This window comes from Stegostoma tigrinum, chromosome 10 (genome assembly GCF_030684315.1).
Source record: "Stegostoma tigrinum isolate sSteTig4 chromosome 10, sSteTig4.hap1, whole genome shotgun sequence".
NCBI lineage: Eukaryota > Metazoa > Chordata > Chondrichthyes > Orectolobiformes > Stegostomatidae > Stegostoma > Stegostoma tigrinum.
The window spans coordinates 18,648,062-18,672,134 of NC_081363.1; the positions used below are offsets into that span (position 1 = coordinate 18,648,062).

General features: G+C 40.8%; 1 protein-coding gene across 6 annotated transcripts in view; it reads left to right on the forward strand.

Moving 5' to 3' along the window:
* Positions 1 to 24,073, forward strand: part of setd3 (SET domain containing 3, actin histidine methyltransferase) — a 161,034-nt gene that overhangs the window by 107,178 nt on the left and 29,783 nt on the right. For all 6 annotated transcript variants that reach the window (XM_048538556.2, XM_048538555.2, XM_048538558.2 and 3 more), the window contains one exon: positions 21,419 to 21,477. In XM_048538556.2, the coding sequence (XP_048394513.2) occupies positions 21,419 to 21,477 (59 nt within the window). The remainder of the gene's footprint in view (positions 1 to 21,418; positions 21,478 to 24,073) is intronic.

Here is a 24,073-nt window from a genome sequence, read left to right on the forward strand (position 1 = left end):
TGATTGCTGATAGTCTCAACTGAAGGATGCAATGCTGCTAAACTGTCATATTCGTTGGGAAACTTGAAATATTCTTAAATATTTGCTTGACCTTTGTAATTTCTATTTTTCAGTAAGGGGGAGGACAGAAAGAGAAATTACATAATCATTTCAATTCCAGTTATTGGTATCTTCCACCCAAGGACATCAAACCTGTTTATAATTTCTATTTCTCACATCAAAATATTGCTTTATACCTGGTCCATTATATATTATGTAGAAGCAAAATAATGCAGATGCTGGAAAACTGAAACAAGTACAGAAAATGCTGGAGAAACTTAGCACATCTGGCAGCATCTGGAGAGAGAGAGAGAGAGCTAACTCTTCTGAACAAGACAAATAGTGGACTTGAGATAACAAGATGTAGAGCTGGATGAACTCAGCAGGCCAAGCAGCATCAGAGGAGCGGGAAGGCTTTGCAGAAACAGCAACTCCATATAAATTCCACAGACAACATATCGATCCTGGGCCTCTTGCAGCACCCACATGATGCTACCTGAAGGTTACAGGAACAGCAACTCATATAAAACTGCCACTTTTCCCTGCAACCATGGGAAATGCTACACCTGCCCCTAAAGCTTTCCTCCCATCCCAGGCCCCAAGAATACTTTCCACATCAAGCAGATGTTCACCTGCACATCTGCTAATGTGCTATACTGCATCCGCTGTTCCCTCTGTGGCTCCCTCTACATCGGGGAAACCAAACCGAAGCTTGGGGACCGGTTTGCAGAACACCTACGCTCGGTTTGCACTAAACAACTGCACCTCCCAGTCGCGAACCATTTCAACTGCCCCCTTCCATTCCGCAGATGACATGTCCATCCTGGGCCTCCTGCAATGCCACAATGATGCCACCCGAACGTTGCAGGAACAGCAACTCATATTCCGCTTGGGAACCCTGCAGCCCAATGGTATCAATGTGAACTTCACAAGCTTCAAAATCTAACCTCCCCTCCCCCCACCGCAACCCAAAACCATTTTTGAAGAAGGGTTTAGGCCCGAAACGTCAGACTTCCAGCCTCGTCCCCGCCTCCCTAACCTGTCCTTCCTCCACCTATCCCCACCTCAAGGCGCACCCCCATTTCCTACCTCCTAACCTCATCCCGCCCCCTTGACCTGTCTGTCCTTCCTGGACTGACCTATCCCCTCCTTACCTCCCCACCTACACTCCCCTTTACTAACTCCATCCTCGCTTCTTTGACCTGTCTGTCTCCTCTCCACCTATCTTCTCCATCCATCTTCTATTCACCACCCCCTCTCTCCCTATTTATTTCAGAACCCGCTTCCCCTCCCCCATTTCTGAAGAACGGTCAAGGCCAGAAACGTCAGCCTTCCTGCTCCTCTGATGCTGTTTGGCCTGCTGTGTTCATCCAGCTCTACATCTTGTTATCTCAGGTTCTCCAGCATCTGCAGTTCCTACTATCTCTAAAATCGCGGACTTGGCACTGTTTACTCTGCCATCTTTCCACAGATACTGTTGGATTTCTCCAGCATTTTCTGTTTGTTTCATTGTACAATATGGTGTTTAAATTTGTAATTAATTATTGATCTTATTCCACTCTACTCTAAACTGGAATAAGAGATTTTAGGTAATGGTAATGGTCATCTATCCATTAGTGAGCATTCCTGACATTAGCCAGTTTAAAATTGTTCCACCAGATTTGAATGAAACTTCATAAATCTTCCAAATAAAAGCACACATTGCTGGGAAAATGCAACAGGTCTGACAACATCTGTGGAGAGAAAGCAGAGTTATGTTTCAGGTCCAGTGACCCTTCTTCAGAACTAACTGAAACTAGGAAATAGTTAGTATACCTGATGAAGATGGGGTGGAAGAAGACAGAAGAGCATACAACAGGTGGAAATTGTCCCCAGAGAGAGCAGCAATGAGCCAAACGATGGAATGGGAATTGTCAGTTTGGAGAATCAATACAATGGACTGTTTATGGTAGCAACCCATGTGATGAAAAGACCTGGTATGTAGGGTGAGTTAAAGACATGGCAGAAGGTGTTCAGGCCCTAAAACTATTGAAATCGATATTGAGTCCTGAAGGAAGCAGAAAATGAGATGCTGTTCCTCCAGCTTGTGCTGAGCTTTGCTAGAGCACTGCAGCAAGTCTGAGACAGAGACGTTGACCAGGGAACACGGTGTGTTGAAGTAGCAAGCGACAGGAAGCTCAGAGTTATTTTTACAGACAAAATGTAGGTGTTCTGCAAAGTGGTCATCCAGTCTGCGGTTTGTCTTCCCAGTGTAGAGCTAACCACAATGTGACCACTCAGTTCAGTTTTCTAGATTGAGTGAAGTACAGGTAAATTGCTGCTTCACTCACAGGGTATGTCTGGATAGTGAGAAGGGAAGGAATTAAACTGGCTGTTGTTACATCTTCTGTGATTGCATTGCAAGTTATTGTGGAGGTGTGAGAAAGTTTTGGGAGTGGAGGAGGAGTGGACCAAAGTATCCCAGAGGGAACAGTCCCTGCAGAAGACTGACAAGGGAGAGGAGGGGAATGTATGATGGGTAGTGACATCCTGCTGAAAGTGACAGAAATAGCAGCTAATGATCCTTTGGATGTGGAAATGGTGTGGTAAGACTGGACTAGGGGGACCCTATCGCTGTTGTGAAAGGGAAGAGAGGGGTGAGCGCTAAAGTATGGGAGATTTGTTGGCAACAGCTGAGAGCCCTGTCAACTACGGCTCTGGGGAATCCTTAGTTGAGGAAGAAGGTAGATATTTCGGAGGCCCCCTTGTAGAAGCTGGCATCATCAGAATAAATGTGACAGAGAAGCTGGGAGAATGGAATACAGACTTTACAGGAAGCAGGGTGTGAAAATGTATAGTCAAGATAACTGTGGGAGTTGTTGGGTTTGTAGTGGAAAGATGTTCAGAAATGTTCCCTTCTGTTACGGGAAGTCCAGTTTGAAATGGGTATCCTCGCCACTTGTGATATTTGATATTGGTTTTGTTCTAATTATTAATTGCAGGACAAGCCTGTTAACATCAAAAACATGAAAATTTACTTGAGGCATTACTAATATGTGTAGGGAAAGCTGAATGATGGGTCTGGCAGATAAACCAGAAGATTTAATAAGCACAGACACAGGATTCATGTTTCTTTTTAAACTAGATGGTGAAATTATTTCACAATAAGCCAATTTCCACAGTTTCCTGCCCAACTTCCTGATTTCTTACTTTTTAACTCCTGCTGTTGTTGTACTGAATGTTGTTGCTATATCTATAAGTATTTAAAATATCCTTTTACAAACGTTATGAACAAAATAGATATACTTAGCAATGATGCATATTACCTGTCTCAAGTTGTTGAGATTTTCCACTAGGACAATGAGGTTGAAGAGTTTTCAGAAAAAAATAACAGCCAAAAGAAAGTATTAACGGATAAAACAGATAAATCTAGCTTTAAAAAACAATTGTACAAACTTAACCCAACAGTTGTTTCTACCTGTGGACAGCTAGCCACTTGCAAATCTCTGCTTTCAGGAAATGTCTGGATTTGTGGCCTTTCCACTAAAGAATATCGGGTGACGTGCTTGTACAATATTGGAAACTTTAGAAAATATCTTCCTTCGTCATACTTTCTCTGGTATGCCACTGCCTGTTTCATTTAGGACAAGATAAGAAAGAAAATGTTCTGAAAGTAAAAGCAAGTGTATTGTTTGCATGAAGGTTTATTTACTTTGATTTTAGCACTATGGTTTTAAATTTGTTGATGGCATGCAGATAAGAATGCCTCAGTGCTCCCGGTATTGCAGTAAATTTTTATACTGCTTCCTCTGAATTATACTTTCCCCTGTTAAAATTAATTTGCTTTGATGGACAGACAAATATTAAATTACCTTTTGAATGAATCCGACATAGCCCTGTTGTTATTCAGAAAGACTGCTTCACACAGCGATTTATTCTAATTGACTCTGTCAGGAAAACTTTTAGCCTTTTTATTTATTACATACTTACAAATTCATTCTGGTTGGCTGTAGGCCCAAAAAAATCAACAAATTCATTTTTCTTTAATGGGCGGTGGGGGGGTAATAAAAGGAATGCATTTTTTCTTGAAGGTTAAGATAAGCCATGATTTGTGCAGATGTATGAAATGATCAGAAATAGCATGCAAGAAAATGCCAATTGTTCTTTGGTTTGATTGTTGAAGCTAATTAACTGAAAATATCAGAACTATAATTTATTAAAAGGCATGTTGGGTTTACTTTATTAAGCAGCAACTTATAAATATTAAACATTTGTTGCACTGTCATGTGAGAGCATCAAGTCTTCATAGATATGTACGCTTATTTGGAGCTGGAAACACCATTTATTTATATTCATTTATTGAGGCACATAATCAAAATGCTTCATTACAAATTTGAGAGGAGCATGTAACCCTGAAGTTTAATACATAATAGTTAGTTAAAATTGATTCGGAGTCTTCTGCTTTTATACAAGAAGAAAATAGTTTATTGCAACACTGAGTTAGGCCTTAGGTTGTGACAACCAGTTTGACCTCAGACTGGAAGTAATCTCAGAATAAGGCCAGATATTTATTGTGTTCTATTCGTACAGTGAACGAGAGTTGCAAATGATGACTTGGCCATGCAAATATCTCTGCTCTGCACCCTGAGGAAATGCCCATACTGTGCTTGCCACTGGAAATGTTAGGAATTTGATGTTTGCCATTTGGGTTTTGCCTCCAACCCATGTTGTATTATTTGGGCACGGCACATCAAGAGTTGGAGAGTGAGATCAGTGTTGATGTCTTAGAGGGTACAGACATGGCCAAATAACCATCTTCTTTGCCATAGATTGCTGTGATTCATGTATGCTGTCTTTGTGTGGGTTTCTCAAAAGTTAATCTATTTTTCTTGTCATTTTTTGGCTCATTTTATTCTCTCTCTTTCACTCAGTTTCCTCTGTCCTGTCTCTTATTCTGTTTTATCAGTTTTTTTTCTCTCTCTTTCTTTTACTCTTGTTCTCTTTTGCTTTCGCTCGCACTGTATGTCACTCTTCTGTTCTGCCACCCTCTCCTTCTCTTCTCTCCTCTTTTTTTTAACCTCTGGTCTCAACCCACTCTCTCCTAATTTTTCTTCGTCTCTCGCCATCTATCTCTATTCCTTAACCCCCTCAGTCTCCACCTTTTTTTTCTTCACCTCACTAGTGCTCTTTCTGTCTCTCTCTCTGCCCCTACCTTCTCGCTCTCCCTCTCCCTCTAGAGCCCTACATCACCTCTTTAAGGAAAGCTTTTCAAATTAAGTTACAGCCCAGTGAAGGAGTGGCAAGAAGAGTCCTGCCTGTTGAGAACAGTTGGCCACTCAGACACCGGCAGCTGTATTAAACGGTTATGTCATCAGTGAGGCAGTAACTGCTGCTGGTGAAACAGTTACTTGAGGCCAAGGATCCTCATCAGAGCTGGCGTGGCTAATCCTTACGTATCGATGAAGGCATCATGTGACAGTATGCTGGATACCATTTTAGATTAAAACTTAATTGTTAAGTTATACCCTGCATTTTAGACTTGTCTGTGGGTATACTGTAGCTCATCTGAGTATGTGCCTCAAGAAGACTGCCTTTTAATTGCTATTTCTTGTTTGTTCTGAAAATGCCGAAAGTGGGATCATGCATTAACACTCATTGGAGTGATGGCCAGTCCTGATATCAATGCCCAAAACCAATCAGACACCATTATTTTGTTGGGGATTGAATAACACACTGGGTTATAATAAAGAATAATCAAGAAGCAGAAGCCCATTCTCTAACTAAGGACATGGGAGCCTGTGCTTCATGTCACTTAGGATCTTGCCTGAACTGAAATATTATAATGTGCGAAGATAAATGATCAGTGATTTTGCTCTTGTCTTGTATGCCATGTATAAAGTTTAAGCTATTTTACTGAATGTATTTTATCCCCAGAAACTCTTGTGCCATTTCACCCTGTGGATGTTTGTTGACAACTTGGTTTGTTTCTAATAGCATTGCAAGAATACACCACTGAGTGCATAAAAGCTGTTGTAATTATATTGGTGTTTATTGATGACATTCTTTTATCCAATTGTAACTGGTTTATTGCAACTCGTTTCTTGATTTATACAAGTAAAAACAGATGGCATAGATTCTGAAAGATTGAACATGATTGCATAAGGAAATAAACCAGCAACAGAGAGAACGTCTGAGTGTCAACTTGAAAGTGGTACAACTTGGCTTGAAACTTGAAAGGCAAAACAAGCATTGATCCCCTCACACACCTAAGCCTGGCAACTGCCAACAAAACAGAATGAAACAACTGTCAGGTAGTAAAACAGAAAATGGAGTAACCACTATCCAAGTAACCAATTTACATAAAAACCTCGCAGTTATCTTCCTGGCATATCCTGCCCTGCCTTTACTTAGCAATGAATTATTTAATGTGCACTTTTTTTTTCTATTTCGCTTATCAAGGCAATTTCTCATTGCCTTGAGGAGGTCGTGCTAAACTGCCTTCTTGAAACCTCAGTCCAAAGATGTGCAGATCAGGTGACTGGCCATGATAAATGTGGACTTGCGAGGATATGGAAGGGGCTGGGTCCAGATTAGATTAGATTCCCTACAGTGTGGAAACAGGCCCTTCGGCCCAACTAGTCCACACCGCTCCTTGAAGCATTCTACTCAGACCCACCCCCCTATAGCCCACACACCCCTGAACACTACAGGCAATTTAGCATGGCTGATCCACCTAGCCTGCACATCTTTGGACTGTGGGATGAGCACCCGGAGGAAACCCACACAGACACGGGGAGAAGGTGCAAACTCCACACAGACAGTTACCTGAGGCTGAAATCGAACCCGAGTCCCTGGCGCTGTGAGGCTGCGGTGCTAACCACTGAGCCACCGTGCCACCCCAACACTTGGGATGCTCTTTGGAGGGTCATTGTGACCTAGTAGCCCACATGGTCTCTTTCTGCATTGAAGGGATTCTATGTGTAGATAAACCCGCAATACCTATGCGAAGGGAGTAATTAGTGAGAGTGAAGGAATGATAATATGGTTGGAATGATAATATAGTTACAAGTCAGGATAATGTGTGACTTGGAGGGAAACTTGCAGGTGATGATTTGTCCATGTCTCTGCTATCTTTGTTCTAAGTAGTGGAGCAGCACAGTGGCTCAGTGGTTAGCACTGCAGCCTCACAGTGCCAGGGACCCGGGTTTGATTCCAGCCTCGGGCGACTGTCTCTGTGGAGTTTGCACATTTTCCCCGTGTCTGCGTGGGCTTCCTCCGGGTGCTCCGGTTTCCTTCCACAGTCCAAAGATGTGCAGGCTAGGTGGATCGGCCATGCTAAATTGCCCATAGTGTTCAGGGGTGCGTGGGTTATGGGGGGATGGGTTTGGGTGGGATGCTTCAAGGGGCAGTGTGGACTTGTTGGGCCGAAGGGCCTGTTTCCACACTGTAGGGAATCTAATCTATAGAATCTTGGAAGGTGCTATTGAAGGCAAGTTGGCATGTTCCTGCAGTGCATTTTATAAATGATACACAGTGTTATCACTTCGTATGGATGGTAGATGGCGTGCCAGTTGAGAGGATTGCATTGACCTGGATGGTGTTGAGCTTTTTGAATGTTGTTCGAGCTGCACCCATCTAGGCAGGATTATCATCGCATGCCTTGTGTCCTGTAGATGGTGGACAGGCTTTGAGATATTAGGAGATGACTTGCTCAATCTCTGAACTGCTGTTGCAGCCACAATATTTCTACTGCTAGGCCAGTTCAATCTCTCGTTAATACTAACTTCCAAGATGTTGTTAGGGAACAATTTGACAATAGTAATGAGACATGGTTAGATTTTCTGATTGAAGTCATCCAATGCTTGGCACTTGTGTTGCATGAATGCTGCTGCCAGCTATCAACACAAAACCTCATGTTGTCCAAGTCTTAATGCGTATGGACGTGGGCAGTTTCAGTATCTGAGGCATTATGACTGGTATTGAACACCATACAATCAGTGAGAATCTCCTCTCCGACCTTGTGTCAGAGGGAAGGTTAAAGGTGAAGCTAGCTGAAAATGTTGGGCTTAGGACACTACCCTGAAAACCTAAGGCCATACTCTGTTGTGTTAAGATTGGCACCAACTGATGCAGAGTTTTCCCCCTGATTTCCAGTGATGTTGATTTTGTTAGGACTCCTATCTGCCACATAAGGTAAAATAGCACTTTACAGTAATTCAGCTCTTTTGTCCATGTTTGAGCTGAGACTACAATGAAGTTAGGAGATGAGGGATCCTAGTGGTATCCAAACTCAGCATTGATGAACAGGGGAGTGTAGGAAATACGATAAGTAACAAATTTGCATGCGGACAACTTCTACAAGCAGCATGCAAGTGATAGTGACTCAATAATCTGTCTTAGTGATATTGGCTAATGGATAAATATAGGTTGGGACACTGGCATGAATTAGCCTGGTCCTGTTTAAAGTAGTGTCATGAAATCATTCACATCCAGCTGACATGGTAACAGTCTGTTTTATCACTGTCCTTTAAACCCAGTTGGTTACTTTTTGAAGTATAGTAATGTAGAAAGAAGTGATGGAAAACTTCCTCAAACATCAAATAAATTACTGTCTCGGTTAATTGGGCAATTTTGGTAGACCATCTGGAAAACTCCTGATTCTTTTCAAATATTAGTCTGTAGATGAATGATAGAATTCATTTTTCCTCTAGAAAAATTGATGTTCGTTCAGTGTTGTGCCATTTAGTGGTCAATGTTAAGATGAGGAGCCCATAACGGGGCTTGAACCTGCAACTCTGTGATTCAATAGTGCCACAAACTGAACAAAAATGGCATTATTGGTTTGATGGACTGCTGACCGTCCCTGTGTCGAAGTATAGCTTCCTTGTGAAGTAAAATTTGTGCAAAGCTTGCAAAAGATGCTGAAATGTAAAAGAATACAGTTGCTTGCAGAACTTTAAGTTGCCAGCAGATGGTAGCACTTGCATGTTGTTTAATAATATTATAAACTAGCATAGGTGGATTAAAGTGAATTTTGAAAATTTTTTTAATACAGAATTGATTTTTCTTCCTGTAGCAATAAACATAATGTTCTTAGAGAGATAAAATCAATAAGAAATTAATTTAGCCTTTTCTTTCCTCTGAAGAAATGTGATTTTACAAATATTTGAACCCACTGAACTCTTGCAATTTTAATCTTTCTCGGTACCCAAGGTTGTGTTATTTTAAATCACTGATAATTGAAAAATGGTAAAGTGTTTAAACTTGGGATTCATTTAAAAAGGAAAAGCTACAATATTAATCTGAAGAAGTACAATCAATATCTCTAGCATTTTTTGTTTAAAAGTATACAATAAGTCAGTATTGAATAAAAGTAGATTTACTTTTTATTACCAAGCTAGTACTCATTTTGCAACAGCATGCTTATGAGTGCAGGAGTCAATAAAAATGGGCTTCTACATGGAACTATTTTGGTAACCATCAGTACATATCTGAGGGATTTGGTCGTCTGTAATTATTTTCTCCTCTTTATAATGCAGTCAACATTGAAAGCCGATAGACTTGTCTAACATTCAAGCTGGGGGTTTTATTGAAGCCAGCTGCCTGTTAATGCATGCTGTTGCCTTGATGCTCAAAGCAGGCATCTTACATGGAATGAAAAAAAAACTGCTATGGTTTATGATCCTGTGTTTTTCTTCCTCCATAAACTTCTATGCCTTTTACCCCATCTCAACATCATCCAAGCTCGACCTTTTGATTTTTCTTCATTCTCAGATTTAAAGGCATTGACTCCTTCTTGTGTTCACTTCCACTGATGTCCTTCAATACCAAAAGTTTTTATTTGAGACTGGAGTCTAGTATTTAATGCCTCAAGCTTGATCCTCTCCATGCTACTTAAACAACAGTAGGACCTCCTGAAAAGCAGCCTTTGGTAGGCTTTTTGCTTAGTAGGAGTTTGCTGTGTGTAAACTGACGTGTTTCCTGTATTACCAAAGTGACCAGAAGTATTTCATTTGTTGTAAATTGCTTTTGTTTATGACCTGAGGTTGTAAAAGGTGCTAGACAAGTGCAAGTTCTTTGTGCCCACTGCTTTGGCATCAGATGAAATGAATTTTTTTTGGGTGTTGCGAAAATGGATACAATTAGCTGTGATCCTGTAGATGAAAGGACTTTACATCTAGCTTGAATTTGATGATAGAGAGCATCCACTGTAGTAACTGCTATTTTTTTCTATTTTCCTAGACCAACACAATCATGGAGGTGAACTGCATTACTGGTGCTCCAGTATGACCTTGGATTGCTGTTGGAAAATAATAGTGGCGCAATTTGTGATAGAATTAAGACCGATGTCAGAGGCAGGCTCTTTATTCAGAGAGTGGTAAGGGCGTGGAATGCCCTGCCTGCCAACGTAGTTAACTCAGCCACATTAGGGACATTTAAACAGTCCTTGGATAAGCATATGGATGATAATGTTGTGATAGTGTAGGGGAATGGGCTTAGATTAGTTCACAGGTCAGCGCAACAGCGAGTGCTGTAATGTTCTATATTCTATATGGATGGTGTGTTTCATACAATGATCCAGCCTTCTGAAAAGAAAAGGATTCTAGTGTGTTGATAGAATAGAAATATGCACTAACATTCATTTCCAATCAAAGGCCAAATATTTTCATTGAGGGATAAAATTGGGCCATACTACACCTCCAAATAATTGAATATAGTACACCATTGGAATAAGTCTGGGTGCAGATCAGCTGGCTTCTACTTTCATGAACAGTGAATGACATAAAGCTGAACAGGGTAGGAATGTCTTTCTTAAGTGAAGATTAAACAGCATGAATCTTTATAATGTTATCCATGTAACTTGTGCTGACTAGAAAGTGATTTATTTTCATAACATGTGAAGCTTATTGGTATTGTGCAATTTAAGAGCGAATGAGAGGTATGCTTACATAGAGTTTTTCACATGTCCAGATATTCCACCGTCTCCCACAGCTAATTTGAACAGGACAAAGTCCCACAAACCAACAGAAGATAAATGAACAGATAATCTTTTGAAGGGTGTTGGTTATGAACATAAAAATCGGTACCAGAAGTAGAGCCTTCAGCTCCTTGACACTTCAATAATATCATGCGTCATCTGATTGTAATCTCAAATCCACATTCCTGCTGCCCCTGTTAATTTTTCAGTTTAAGGATGGCCAAGATTCTGAGCACTTTCCTGTTCTTCTTTAAATATTGCTTTCTTTTTTTCATATCCACCTGCAGTAGCAGATTGTATCCATTTAATCTTTTTTCCGAAAGGTTGCGTCACTGACAATGTAGCACTCCATTATTATTTCTGTAAACTGTACATTTTTTATTGTTCATAATCTCACCCTGACTGTTCTAGTGATACTTCAGCCTTTAAAGCTTTGCTGTTAACATTGCAATTCATCTTGTTCTTAATTCTTCAAATAGATCCTTATTAACTGTAAGATATAAAGACAATTTTTGGTGGAATGTCAAGGTTATGCAGGTGCGTCTACGGGACCTTCAAACAGAGAACAAACAAAGTATACAGAATAAAGGTTTCCACTGGGTTTCACTTTTTCTAAGTATAATGTATGTAAAATCCATCAAGTCAATGCAGACAATTGTGGAATTCTGCCAGTGAAAATAGAGTTTGCAATCTTTTCCACTAGTTTGAAAGCCAGTACACAAAATACTGGCCCTACCAAGATATAACTCTAAATTAAATCTTGGGAAGTTTTACTTTTGGAAACATGCAAATGCCTTGATGTGAAATTTGAGCAATGCAAACCCTCGCCTGACAGCTAGTGCAGTTAGTCTGTCGATTGCCATTTGGACTTGAAATGAACTTCTTGGCCACGATATACAAGCTGAAATATCTCCTAATGGTTGAGTGGAAGTTAATTTATACTGTGCTCAAAATATTAATGCTGAGGTTTGGGATACTAGTATGTCAACCAAAATCAATTGTGTGCAGCACATTGGAAGACAACATTTACACTTATTGTGCCAACAGCAGTTGTCCTAGGTTGAAATCCGAAGAAACTCCATGAAGAAAATTAACTGTACACAATTTATATTTAAAAAGGGCAGTTTGTGGAGTTAATTGAACATATAATTGCATTGTTACAGATTTGAGTGTACAATCTAGGCTGACATTTCAGACCATCAGCGAAGGAGTGTAGCACTGTAGGAGGTGCCTTTTGGGTGAGGTGTTTAGCTGTGGCCCCATCTGTCAGTTCAGACAGATCTTGTGACATTGTTTCTTTCTTTTAAAAAAAGGAGTTATTGTGACCAAAAATAGAGTATCCGTTCACTGATCTTTTACTGTACGTGGGACTTGGTGTGAACTTAAATGCATCTTTTTTTTCCATATATCAGCAACCTGAGAGGCCTTTTAAAATGCAAATTGGCTGTTTGGTTCTTTCACGTTTCAAATAATTTAATCTCGTGGTTTTGGATGAATGTAATAAACAGTTTAAGCTGCACTCTGGTAATCCAAAATGTTATGTGAGCACCTTGATTAGATTGCTGCCTTATAATCACTGCTAGATATCTATTTTGTATATGACACTGTGTTGCTGAGTTAATAGGTTTATTTTGTTTGTGGGATACTCTTCAGATTCATAGAGGCTATTTCATATTTTTCTAAGTCCCAGTACTGCACTGCCGGTGCTTTGTTTTGTAATTCTGTGTACAAGCGGTGAAAGTATTTTATGCAGTCAGATTTACATTGTAATTGGATTGTTAGTTAAGTTGTGATTAAGTTTGCACACTTCAAGGGTGTGTGTCATTCATTCAACTGTTGAACCTGTTCTGAAAATAAGAGTAGAAATTAATGCCCTCCTCCATGTTTGAGAAGTGGAGTGATGTGGGGTGGGGAAGAGGTAGGGGCGTTGGGGATAGTGTGTGGTTTGTTCAGACTGGAGAGGACCTCAACATCTTCCTACCTTTGCCACAATTGAGCTTGTAGTTGGACTGCTTTCCAGTCTGCCAGTTGAGGCTCTGCAGTGGACAATTAATGTCATCTAAGAACTTCATCCTGCCACCAATTGTATTAACTTAGCAGATTGACCAGCTAACAGGTATGACCCCATACATCTCCATTAAATATTGCCCTAATTTTTTTGGTCAGTATAGTTAATACATTAAGTTCCATGAACCAATTTTAGTTGTGATTTCCTGTTACAGATTTTTAATTAATGATGATTGAACCAAGAAAATCTGTAAATAAATAATGCAATAATGAGTTTAAATTATTGTCAAGGGCACGGATAGGGTAAATAGATAAGGTCTTTTCCCTGGGGTGGATGAGTCCAAAACTAGAGGAGGAGAGGTTTAAGGTGAGAGGGGAAAGGTTTAAAAGTTTCTAGGTGCAATGTTTTCACACAAAGGGTGATGCATGCATGAAATGAACTGCGAGAGGAAGTGGTGAAGGGGTAGATGAATAGGAAGGGTTTAGAGCGATTGTGGGCCAAATGCTGGCAAATGGGACTAGACTAATTTAAGATACCTAGCCAGCATGGATAAGTTGGGCCGAAGGGTCTGTTTCTGTGCTGTACAATTCTATGACTCTGAGTGTCAGTGGAGACAGTTTCTCTTTTCGTTCTCATTTATCAGTTGAGGTGGTGGTGTCCTGGTATTGTTAGTGGCTCAGTGATCTAGAGGACCAGGTCCGGAGACACAGATTCAAATCCCACCATGGCACTATGTGGAATTTATATTAATTTCATCAATCTGAAATTGACAGCTAGTTTCAGGGATGTGAGTAAGTGATCCCCTCAGCATAAAGAATTAGAGGAGGTGTGCCTTGCTAATGACTCTTGGGAAGATAGTGGTACGAGTACTTAACTCTGCAGAGCAGCATTCCCAGATTCTGTCCCTCTGAATCACTTTTTCTGATGAAGGGTCTAGGCCCGAAATGTCAGCTTTTCTGCTCCTAAGATACTGCTTGTCCTGCTGTGTTCATCCAACTCCACACCTTGTTATCCCGGATTCTCCAGCATCTGCAGTTCCCTTTATCTCTTTATATTATCTAGGGTGATCCTGGACAAGTGGGGCATACTCAGACCTATATGCAATTCTGGCAGAGATTGGCCTCTTCAGTCATTTTCTGCTACTTGTCACCTGAACAAATTTGAATCTCGTATGCTAGGTAATCGTTGAGAAGAGAAGCACAAATAGACCAAAAGTCAGTATTAGAAATGAAGAACTAAGTTTTAAAAAGTGGATGCAGGTAAAGAATGGAGATCAAGAATGGAGCACTATCATGAACTGAAGGAGAGCCAGGAGAAGAGTGATCCAAGCAGCATCTCAGGAGCACAAAAGCTGATGTTTCGGGCCTAGACCCTTCATCAGAGAGGGGGATGGGGTGAGGGTTCTGAAATAAATAGGGAGAGAGGGGGGGATAGACCGAAAATGGATAGAGGAGAAGATAGGTGGAGAGGAGAGTATAGGTGGGGAGGGAGGGGATTGGTCAGTCCGGGGAGGATGGACAGGTCAAGGGGCGGTCTGAGGTTAATAGGTAGGAAATGGAGGTGCGGCTTGAGGTGGGAGGTGGGGATAGGTGAGAGGAAGAACAGGTTAAGGAGGCGGGGATGAGCTGGGGTGATTTTGGGATGCAGTGGGGGAGGGAATGAGCTGGGCTGGTTTTGGGATGCAGTGTGGGGGGAGGGGAGATTTTGAAGCTTGTGAAGTCCACAGTAATACCATTGGGCTGCAGGGTTCCCAAGCAGAAGATGAGTTGCAATAACCCTGCAGCCCAATGGCATCAATGTGGACTTCACAAGCTTCAAAATCTCCCCTCCCCCCCACTGCATCCCAAAACCAGCCCAGCTCGTCCCCTGCCCCACTGCATCCCAAAATCAGCCCAGTTCATCCCCGCCTCCCTAACCTGTTCTTCCTCTCACCTATCCCCACCTCAAGCTGCACCTCCATTTCCTACCTATTAACCTCAGACTGCCCCCTTGACCTGTCCGTCCTCCCCGGACTGACCTATCCCCTCCCTCCCTACCTGCCCACCTATACTCTCCTCTCCACCTATCTTCTCCTCTATCCATCTTCAGTCCGCCTCCCCCTCTCTCCCTATTTATTTCAGAATCCTCTCCCCATCCCCTTTTTCTGATGAAAGGTCTAGGTCCGAAACGTCAGCTTTTGTGCTCCTGAGGTGCTGCTTGGCCTGCTGTGTTCATCCAGCTCCACACTTTGTTATCTTGGATTCTCCAGCATCTGCAGTTCCCATCATCTCTGTTCAGTGGAAGAGTGGATTGTCTATTGCAGCAAAAGAATGGAAATTGACAGTAGACTTTGGCGATAAGTTTCTTTTTCTGGTGCAGATAATTAGATCAACCCATGGCTGGGCATCTTACATTCTCAGGTAGATTAAAACAAAAATGCATATACCAGAGCTCTATGTGCACAGTTGAATTCTTTTGGAGATTATGTTAGGAGATTCCAAGACTCATAGGGTCGGTAGCTGTGTGCAGACACTTGAAGCTGAATTTTCATGTCCCAGTAGGGGATCGAATTGATATATGCATCTGACTATGGCTTTAAAAATGGTGATCAGAATCATTTTCCTAGAGTTCCTGCCCCTGTTTCTGGCATAGGCAATTTTCAGCAGCATATGATAAAGGGAGAACTCACACACTTTATATCCCACGTTTTCTGGAGCCACTGTTGCTATATTTAAGTGTTGCACGATGCAGAATGACACTGCATCAGAAGTAAATGTTTCAGGCCATCTATTGTTTTCACTGTTGGGTTGGTTTTGGAATTTGGTATGTTTCATGCCAGGGCCTTGTAAAGCCATATTTTAAAGCTGGGGATGGTCAATGCAACAACATTACCAATTTTGCATGTAGTATGAAATGCTGTACCACAAATTTTGTTGTTTTTAGTATCGAGACTGATGGTGGAGTTTTGATTATTTATAAAACTTTGTGTTTTCCAGGTTGTTACTTTTGGGACTCAGCAAGCTGTTGAGGGACTAAGCAGTATTACAGAAGTAGAAAATCTTTAAATGCATTAGAGTACATCATCCTCTGGATAACTTCCTATTTTGTGTTATTTCTCATACAACAGTGTGTTGTATCCCTAAACCTCTTTTTCCTCCTTGGAGATTCAGCTTGGCCTTCTGTTTGGCTATTTCAAAGGCTCAACATATTTTGGTTATCTTCAACTTCAGCAATGTTTGTTGACAGCTATCAAGGGCAATGCTATTTTGATAAACCTGTGGTCTGCTAAGAGGATTATTTTTAAGTGAATTCAGGCAATATTTTGTTTTATTTCAATAGATTTATGAGCTCTTCCTAAATGCTTACAATCTTAATATAGGGTTTATGATTCCTGTGAAAATGGATACTGAGTGAATGGGTTGGGAGGGCAGTGATGACATTTGTAGGAGTTAATGCTTTATAGGTGGGTATGAGTGGGAGACTTATGGGCCTCACTCCATCTCCAGAACTGGCATAATGTCCCAGTAAATAAAGGACAGCTTTTAACCTGATTGCCTTAGCATCAACCTGCCTTTGACACAGGCTTTGCTCCAGCTCAGGGAGGCAATGGCCTGGTGGTATTATTGCTGGATTATTAATCTGGAGAACCAGATAATATTCTGGATTCAAATCTCGCCATAGCAGATGGTGGAATTTGAATCCAATAGAAATCTGGAATTTAAAAGCCTAATGAAGACTATGAAACCATTGTTGATTGTCAGGGAAAAATCTCCATTGGGTTCACTAATATTATTTAGGGAAGGAAACTGCCTTCCTTACCTGGTCTAGCCTGCATGTGACACCAGACCCACAGCAATGTGGTTGACTGTTTACTCCCCTCTGGGCAATTAAGGATGTGCAGTATATTTTGCTCATGACACCCATGTCCTGTGAATGAATAATTTAACTGAAAGGGGTGGTTGAAGTTGCACAGAATCCGAATAGGCTGGATAGGGTGAGCACTTAATTGAGGTACTGCGGAAGGAGGGAAGACAAAGGAGCATTGTCATTGTGATGTGCCTGTGATAAGAGGACAAGTGATTGGTCATGTTATGGCAATAATTAACTGCTGCAGTGGTTTTTGTCTCTGTGAATAAAATGTTATTTGGGACAGAATTTATATCAAGGATGACTCATGGCTGACTGTGTCCAATATAAGCACTGGCTGGACACCCAAGTTAAATCTATAATGGAAATGTAGTCTCCATAATTATACCATAAAACTATAAATGACGGGTTTTTTTAAAATTGCTATCTGCTCCTCTATGGTTATTCAGGGGACATATTTTTCATTATCGGATCTGACTTGCATGCTATTCCAGACCCCAGAAGTATGGTTTGATCCCCCTCTGGAATGACCCTGCATGTCACTCAATTGTACCAGACCAATACAAAGAAATTCCTCTGTAGTGTTTCAAGAAGGTGTTCACCACAATCCCTGTGAAGGCATGCAGGATGGACACCAAATATTGACCTTGCCATTGTAAGGTCTGGTGAGGGAGGCAGTAAGTAGCAGGGTCAGTGAGAGATACAACAGGTACAAAGGCTGGTGAGGGAAATGCCGAGCTCAAGTCAGCCTGTCAGCAATTTGAGGAGCAAAATTGTGAATTGCAAGGGAAAGAACGGTTTGGATGAGTCACAAGCAGAAGTATCAGGAGCAGAAATCAAGCAAGTATGAGCAGACAGGTCAATATGCAGGCAGTGTGACCAGCAGAAGGGTTAGGGAGAGAAGGGATGGATTTGGGAGAGTCGAGGACAGAAGAGCCTAGTGGAGGGTCAGTGAAAGAACTGTCAGAGGAGAAGCCGTCAGTTTCGTTTGCATTTTTAAAAAGTAAAACAAGCTTGCTCAGTTACTGTACTAAGAAGAATTTTGTAGCAGTGTTATTGGGGAATGTCTGTAGTTTACCTACTAAAAACCAAATATGTTTTAAATGGGAGACGTCTTGATTGATTGTTGTCTGATGTACTGAAATACAGTGAAAAGTATTGTTTTGCATGCTACATAGGCAGGTTGTACCATACAAAGTGCATCAGGGTCGCAGAACAGAGTGCGGAATACAGTCTTACAGCCATAGAAAAGCTGCAGAGTGAGATCTGAATTAACATTTGAGAGGTCTGTTCAAAAGTCTAATAACAGCAGGGAAGAAGCTATTCTTGAATCTGCTCGTGTGTATTCAGACTTTTATATCTTCTGCCCAACAGAACAGGATGGAAGAGTGTATAACCAAGGTGGGAGGGTTTTTTGATTATGTTGGTTGCTTTCCGAAGGCAACATGAAATATAGACGCAGTCAATGGATGGAAAGCTGATTTGGTGATGGGCTGAGCAATGTGTAGTTTCTTGGGACGAGAGGTCGCTGTACCATGCTGTGATTGTCCCGGAAAGGATGGTTTCTATGGTGCATCTATAAAAATAGGTCAGAATCCTTGTTCGTGCATTGGAAGGAATTCAGAGAAGGTCAACTGAGCTGATTTCTGGTGGCGTTACAAAGAGTTGGAGTGAGGAGTTGGCTCCCCCTGTTTAAAGCATTTTTGGTTGGTTGGAACAAATTTATTTTTGCCACAGCAAGCAGGCTTAAAACACTGGAAAATGAAAGAGCCAATTACCAAGTTTTTGTGAGTAAAAGAAAGAGAAATGTTAACCTGAGGAAAAATACTAAAAGCACAATATCGAACACAACGCCGGTAAGGAGATTAAAGTGAAGCGTGTCCGGTACAGACATGAAGGTTAAGCAACAGCAAAATCTGTGGAACAGTTAGATCTGAGCAAACAGTTATATTTCAGATTTGATTTTTGCCCGCGTTATATTTTGAGTGAAACGGACTGCAAGAGAGAGAGTTCCAGCTCTTGTCACAAATTCATTTTTCCATCCATTGGTTCTGCACTCAAAAGTAGCTGTTAAAATATTGTTCACTGTGTATTCTGGAGTCTAGCTCTATTACCTTCCCAAGCTCAGTAACTGGTAGGTGACCTTTCATTTTCTAATATGTGAAATGATCATGCAGGCGTGAAGTAAAACAGGATGTACAAATATTTGACTCACTTTCTGGCTATGATGTCATTAGATGAAGATGTTCGTTTCAATGCAGACCATGTTGTTTTCATGGACCTCATGTAGCTTCCCTCAATCTGTGCTCAGTTGATCATTGCAGCCATTTTGGTGCGTGCTTCTTCTTTCTTTTATAAAAAAAACATTTAGGCCATGAAATGTCTCTGGTCTAGCAGTAGGATGATGGAAGTTGAAATGGAATAGTCCATATTCACAACTGAAGTAACATTCCTCTTATTGAGGAGAAGTTGAGCTGGTTGAGCCTATCCTCCATTGGAGTTTAGGAGAATGAGAGCTGATCTTATTGAAATTTGTAAGGTTCTTAAGGGGGCTTGATAGTGCAGATGTTGAGAAAATGTTTTCCCTTTGTAGGAATTGAGAACACGGGAACATAGTTTCAGAATGGATTCTCCCATTTGTGATAAAATTGAGAGGGAATTTCTCTCAAAAGGATGTTAATCTTTTGAATTTCTTTCCATAGGGAACAGTGGAGGCTGATCCATCGCATATATTCAAGGCCAAGTTAGATTATTGATCTACAAGGGAGTCCAGGGTTTTCTGGGGGTTGGTGGTGGGTTTTTGAGTGTGTGCGCAACCAAACAGAGTTAATACCTGAATTTGAGTAGTGAATAGGATTGAGGGGCCAAGCAGTCTACTATTATTACGGTGGTATGGTTACGTAGTTGTTCTCAACAACTGTCAGCTAATTTATTGTGAAATAAAGTGAATGATTTTCTGTCATGTAGAGTTTGCTAATATTTCGGTTGATTGAAGTACAATATACTATTGCCAAAGAAGGGAGTTTTTTTTAAAACATGCATTCCCTGCTGCATGAGTTTAGGATACCTGAGGGCTGGGACACATGCAGTGTGTAGCTCACTGTTCACTGCCTGTACAGTGTCCTTTGAGCTCAACATTTACAGGCATCCCTATTACGCCAGCATGCACTTTCGTATTTCTCCCATGAATGTTATTGCCTGTCTGAGTGAAATCAGCAGTTGTATTCCAGAACCATGGAAAACTCAAATCTCTTATCAAATTCTTCCTCTTTGACGCTGACTCTATGACCTCGGCAGTCAATAGAAAAGCCGCTTAAGGTGATTTTAGTTCTGTTTTCATGTTAAGTTGAGACCGGGGTGGGGCGTTGCACATGTAACCCCAGACTTGGTTTTACAAGCGCTCCATGCCTTTTCCAGACATTTTATGACTGGGAACAGAAATTTATTGCATTTAAGATACCACTACTTTATTCATCAAAGTATAGGGTTGTCTTCAGAAACTGTCTAAATTAGACTGAATAAATGTTTCACTGCAAAGTTTATGGGCAAATGAATCTAGCTCATACGTGCATTAGTTCCCTCTCAACTCAGTTGAACTTATATGCAATCATGGCTAACGGAAGAATCAGGTTTGTTTTGCTTTTTGTAAGTCATTTAAGAGCCATCGCTGTCTGTATTTCAAAAGCATCTTGTTATTAATGCTCCCATCCTATGAAGGAAGCAGAATGAAAGTTTTTTTTTACACATTAAAGCACAGCAGTGCTAACATCTAATTAGCAGGTTTTTTTGTATGATTTCTAGTTTGGCCAAAACGGCATTATCTGTGCTGGCTTTTCTTGTATAATTGATTTGCGGTGCAGCTACTTAAACCTCAAGTCCCACCCCCCCTCCCTACAACTATACTCCTGATGCCAGCCAATATACTATTGAGAGAAATGATGAATTACCCCAACTTCTGATGCTAATGCATCAAGGAAGAAATTGCACGCTACATAGAGTGCCACTGACAGTAGCACTGCATCAGAGCGCAGTGCGAGGAAAGGCTCCCAGTCCATAAAAAAAATTTGTCTCCCGGGCCCCTGCCAGTGTCAACAAGTGAACGTTTTGGAAAAGAGGTGACATTCGGTAGGCTGATGAAGGACTTGTTGGCAGCAGATTGCGTTACTGTCACAGGCCCTAAGTTTTATTTTGTATTGCTGGTGGGTTCTGCTTGTAGGAGTTGATGGAGCAGATTTATGACAGCTGCTGGGCACAACAAATTAAGTTGACAGTGATGTATGGGAGCATTATGGCATGATGATCCTGCCGTAGCTCGGCTGGACTCCTCTTGCTTCATTTGGCTCTTGTTAGTATCTGTTAGGCTGCTAAGTAATAACATTCTGGTGACTGACTTGTTTTTTTTCTTTTTTGTTTCCCTTTCTTTTGTTTTTGCCTCTTCTCCCTCTCTCTGTCTTACTTTCTCTTTTTCTCTTTCCCTCTATTCCCCTCCTCCCTCCCCACACTCTTTCCCTCCATTCCTACATCCGCTGCCCTGCAATATTTCCCTATTTCAACATTTTGTTTCTCAGACCCATCCAAATGCTAGCAAATTGCCCTTGAAGGAATCTTTCACCTTTGATGACTACAGGTTGGTATGTAAAGAAAATTCTGAAGGAAGAACTTGAAAAAGGGAATATCTGTTTTCTTGGTAAAATGAAATACTGTTGTGAAATGTGATCTGCAGCCTGTGCATTATGTTGGTCCTTCATTTTAATAATGGGAACCCTAATGTACATGCAGTTCACCTCCTTCAAGATGTAAAATGTGCAGTGTTAAATGCTCTGAGATTGAGGAAGTGAAATGTAGCGGTTTTGAAAAACAACCATCCCAAAGTACTTTATCCAAGGATAGCTTCTATTCAACGTGATTTGAAATATTTCTTGGAATTGACAGCTTATTTGAAGTCACATCTGTGCAAGTGGGTTTATTACCTGGTCTTATTTGTCACTAAAGTTGAATCTGTCAAACTGCAGTTTCCAACTGCTCCACTCACTCTTTTTACAACAAACAGAAAAAAGTGTTTGAAATGGGGAAAATAAATGAACACTTTTATTTATTATCCATATAAATTTTCTTCTGTAATTCGCACAGCAGGCGATTAATCTTTAATTCCTAGAGATTCCAAGACAGTCCTGAAGTTCACACAACAGTAGTTCCTCTCCTGAATATTAATTGAGTTTAAACTTTTAATGCAAATTTTTGTGGTTGAATGTTTATTGAATATCTGATGGCTAAACATTTAAAATAAAAGCTCAGTTTACCATGAAAGATGCATGCACTGACGATGAGGGAGCTTTTCTTTACTGAACACCGATAAAACGAGATGAAAACAATTGTACCCATGAGAGCTCTAAGTCTGAGAAAGATTTCAACTAATGCCACATTGAACTTTTACTTCTCATTGGAGTACAGCTGTTTCTTTTTGAGTTTATTCTTCACATCTCTCTTCACCTAGCATGGGTCTGATACGTTTGTGGTGTTTCCACTGTAGCACAGGCACCTTCCAAAGATGGCATTCCAAGTGACTTACTTTGCACATGAGAAAAAGAGTTACGTGCAGCTAAACCAAGTCTATACCTTACCATGTGGTAGATTTGCTGCCATCATCCTCTTTAAATATAGGGATCTACAATGCCAGGTTAGTTTAGTATGGTAAAGGGCAACCATTTCCTGGTTCGCACTTGAATATTTTATATTTAACTAGCAGTTTACATTAATGATGGGCGTTGTTGTAAAGACTGAGGAGGTCCTCAATATTTAGACTTCCCTGAAATTCTGAGTTGCTCTGCCCACCAGAGCGTATGAAACCATCATTGTGGTTGTAATTTTTATAGTCATCAGTATTAACCCTTTTAGACAATATGTATCTCCCCGCCCCCACCACCCCATCCCAGCTTTCTCCTCAAAATAGTTTTATACGTTTGTGTGTAGAATTTGTATTTGCCACTATCTCATCTCTTCTTCACCAACACCATTTCTGCAAACAAGTACATTCATTGGTTTCACCACCAGCTGTGAGATCTTCAATATCTTTGAAGATGTTAGACCACCACACCTCTGACCAGGTATTGGTGCGGTCTCTCCTGGACATCTTACCAAAGTGAAGCTAGAATAACCAGCCATTCAAGATTGTAAAATGCTGATCAACTTTGCCAGTGTTGATCTTCTCAGGATTCATTTCTTCTGGGCTTCTGCTTTACTTTCTCCATCCGCATGGTTTTCTCTAGAGTCAGGTCCCCTTGACTCTACTAAATTTGACAGAGATGCATTAGCAGTTACAACAACAATTCTGTCTCTTATGCTTTCTGACTTTAAGTCACCATAATTGCATGTTTCCTCGAATTCGTAGAGATCATCAATGAATCTATACTTTTCTGTGGATGCTGATATCTTCTCTTAGCCCTTGCTGTTTTAAGAATCTTATTTTTTCTGACATTAAAGTTACTGCCAAAGCCTTCTAATACTACTTCAAAAGTATGAGCTGTTTCTTTTATACCTTGGTGACCTGTAACGTCATCAGCTATACTTTTACTTCTATATGGAAATGTATTAACTTGTTCAGCTTCTGATGTAGTATCTAGTTTAGAAGCTATTTTGTTTCTTCAGAATTACTTTCTCCAAGATGCCTACTCTGTGATCCATTTGGTTTATCTGTCAAATGAAATCTTTCTGGCAATGTTATTTCTGATCAGATGTCTTTCTAATGAGGTTATCTCCCTTGCTGAAAATAATTTTATTTGACAGTGATAGCAGTGCTGCCGCTTTATATTGCAAACTGGACTGTGTTCCCACGTTTTGTGCCAAGTAGAGGATACTTGTTTTCAGAGCTGTGATGGATGAATTTGCAGACTTCTTTTGCAACTTAACAGTCCACTGTACCTGCCCTAATAAATGATTCCTGTTTTCCTAACAGCCTTATTGATGCTGGAGATCAAAAACAAAAGCAGAAATTACTGGAGAAGCTCAGCAGGTCTGGCAGCCTCTGTTGAGAGAAATCAGAGTAAACATCTCAGGCCCAGTGATCCTTCCTCAGGAACTTCTTCAAAATCCAGGGGAAGGATCACTGGACCCAAAAAATTAATTTTAATTTCTCTCCATCGATGCTGCCAGACCTGCTGAGCTTTTCCAGCAATCTCCCTTTTTGATTCCCATTTTAAGCATGGGTTCATTAAATGAATTAGGCA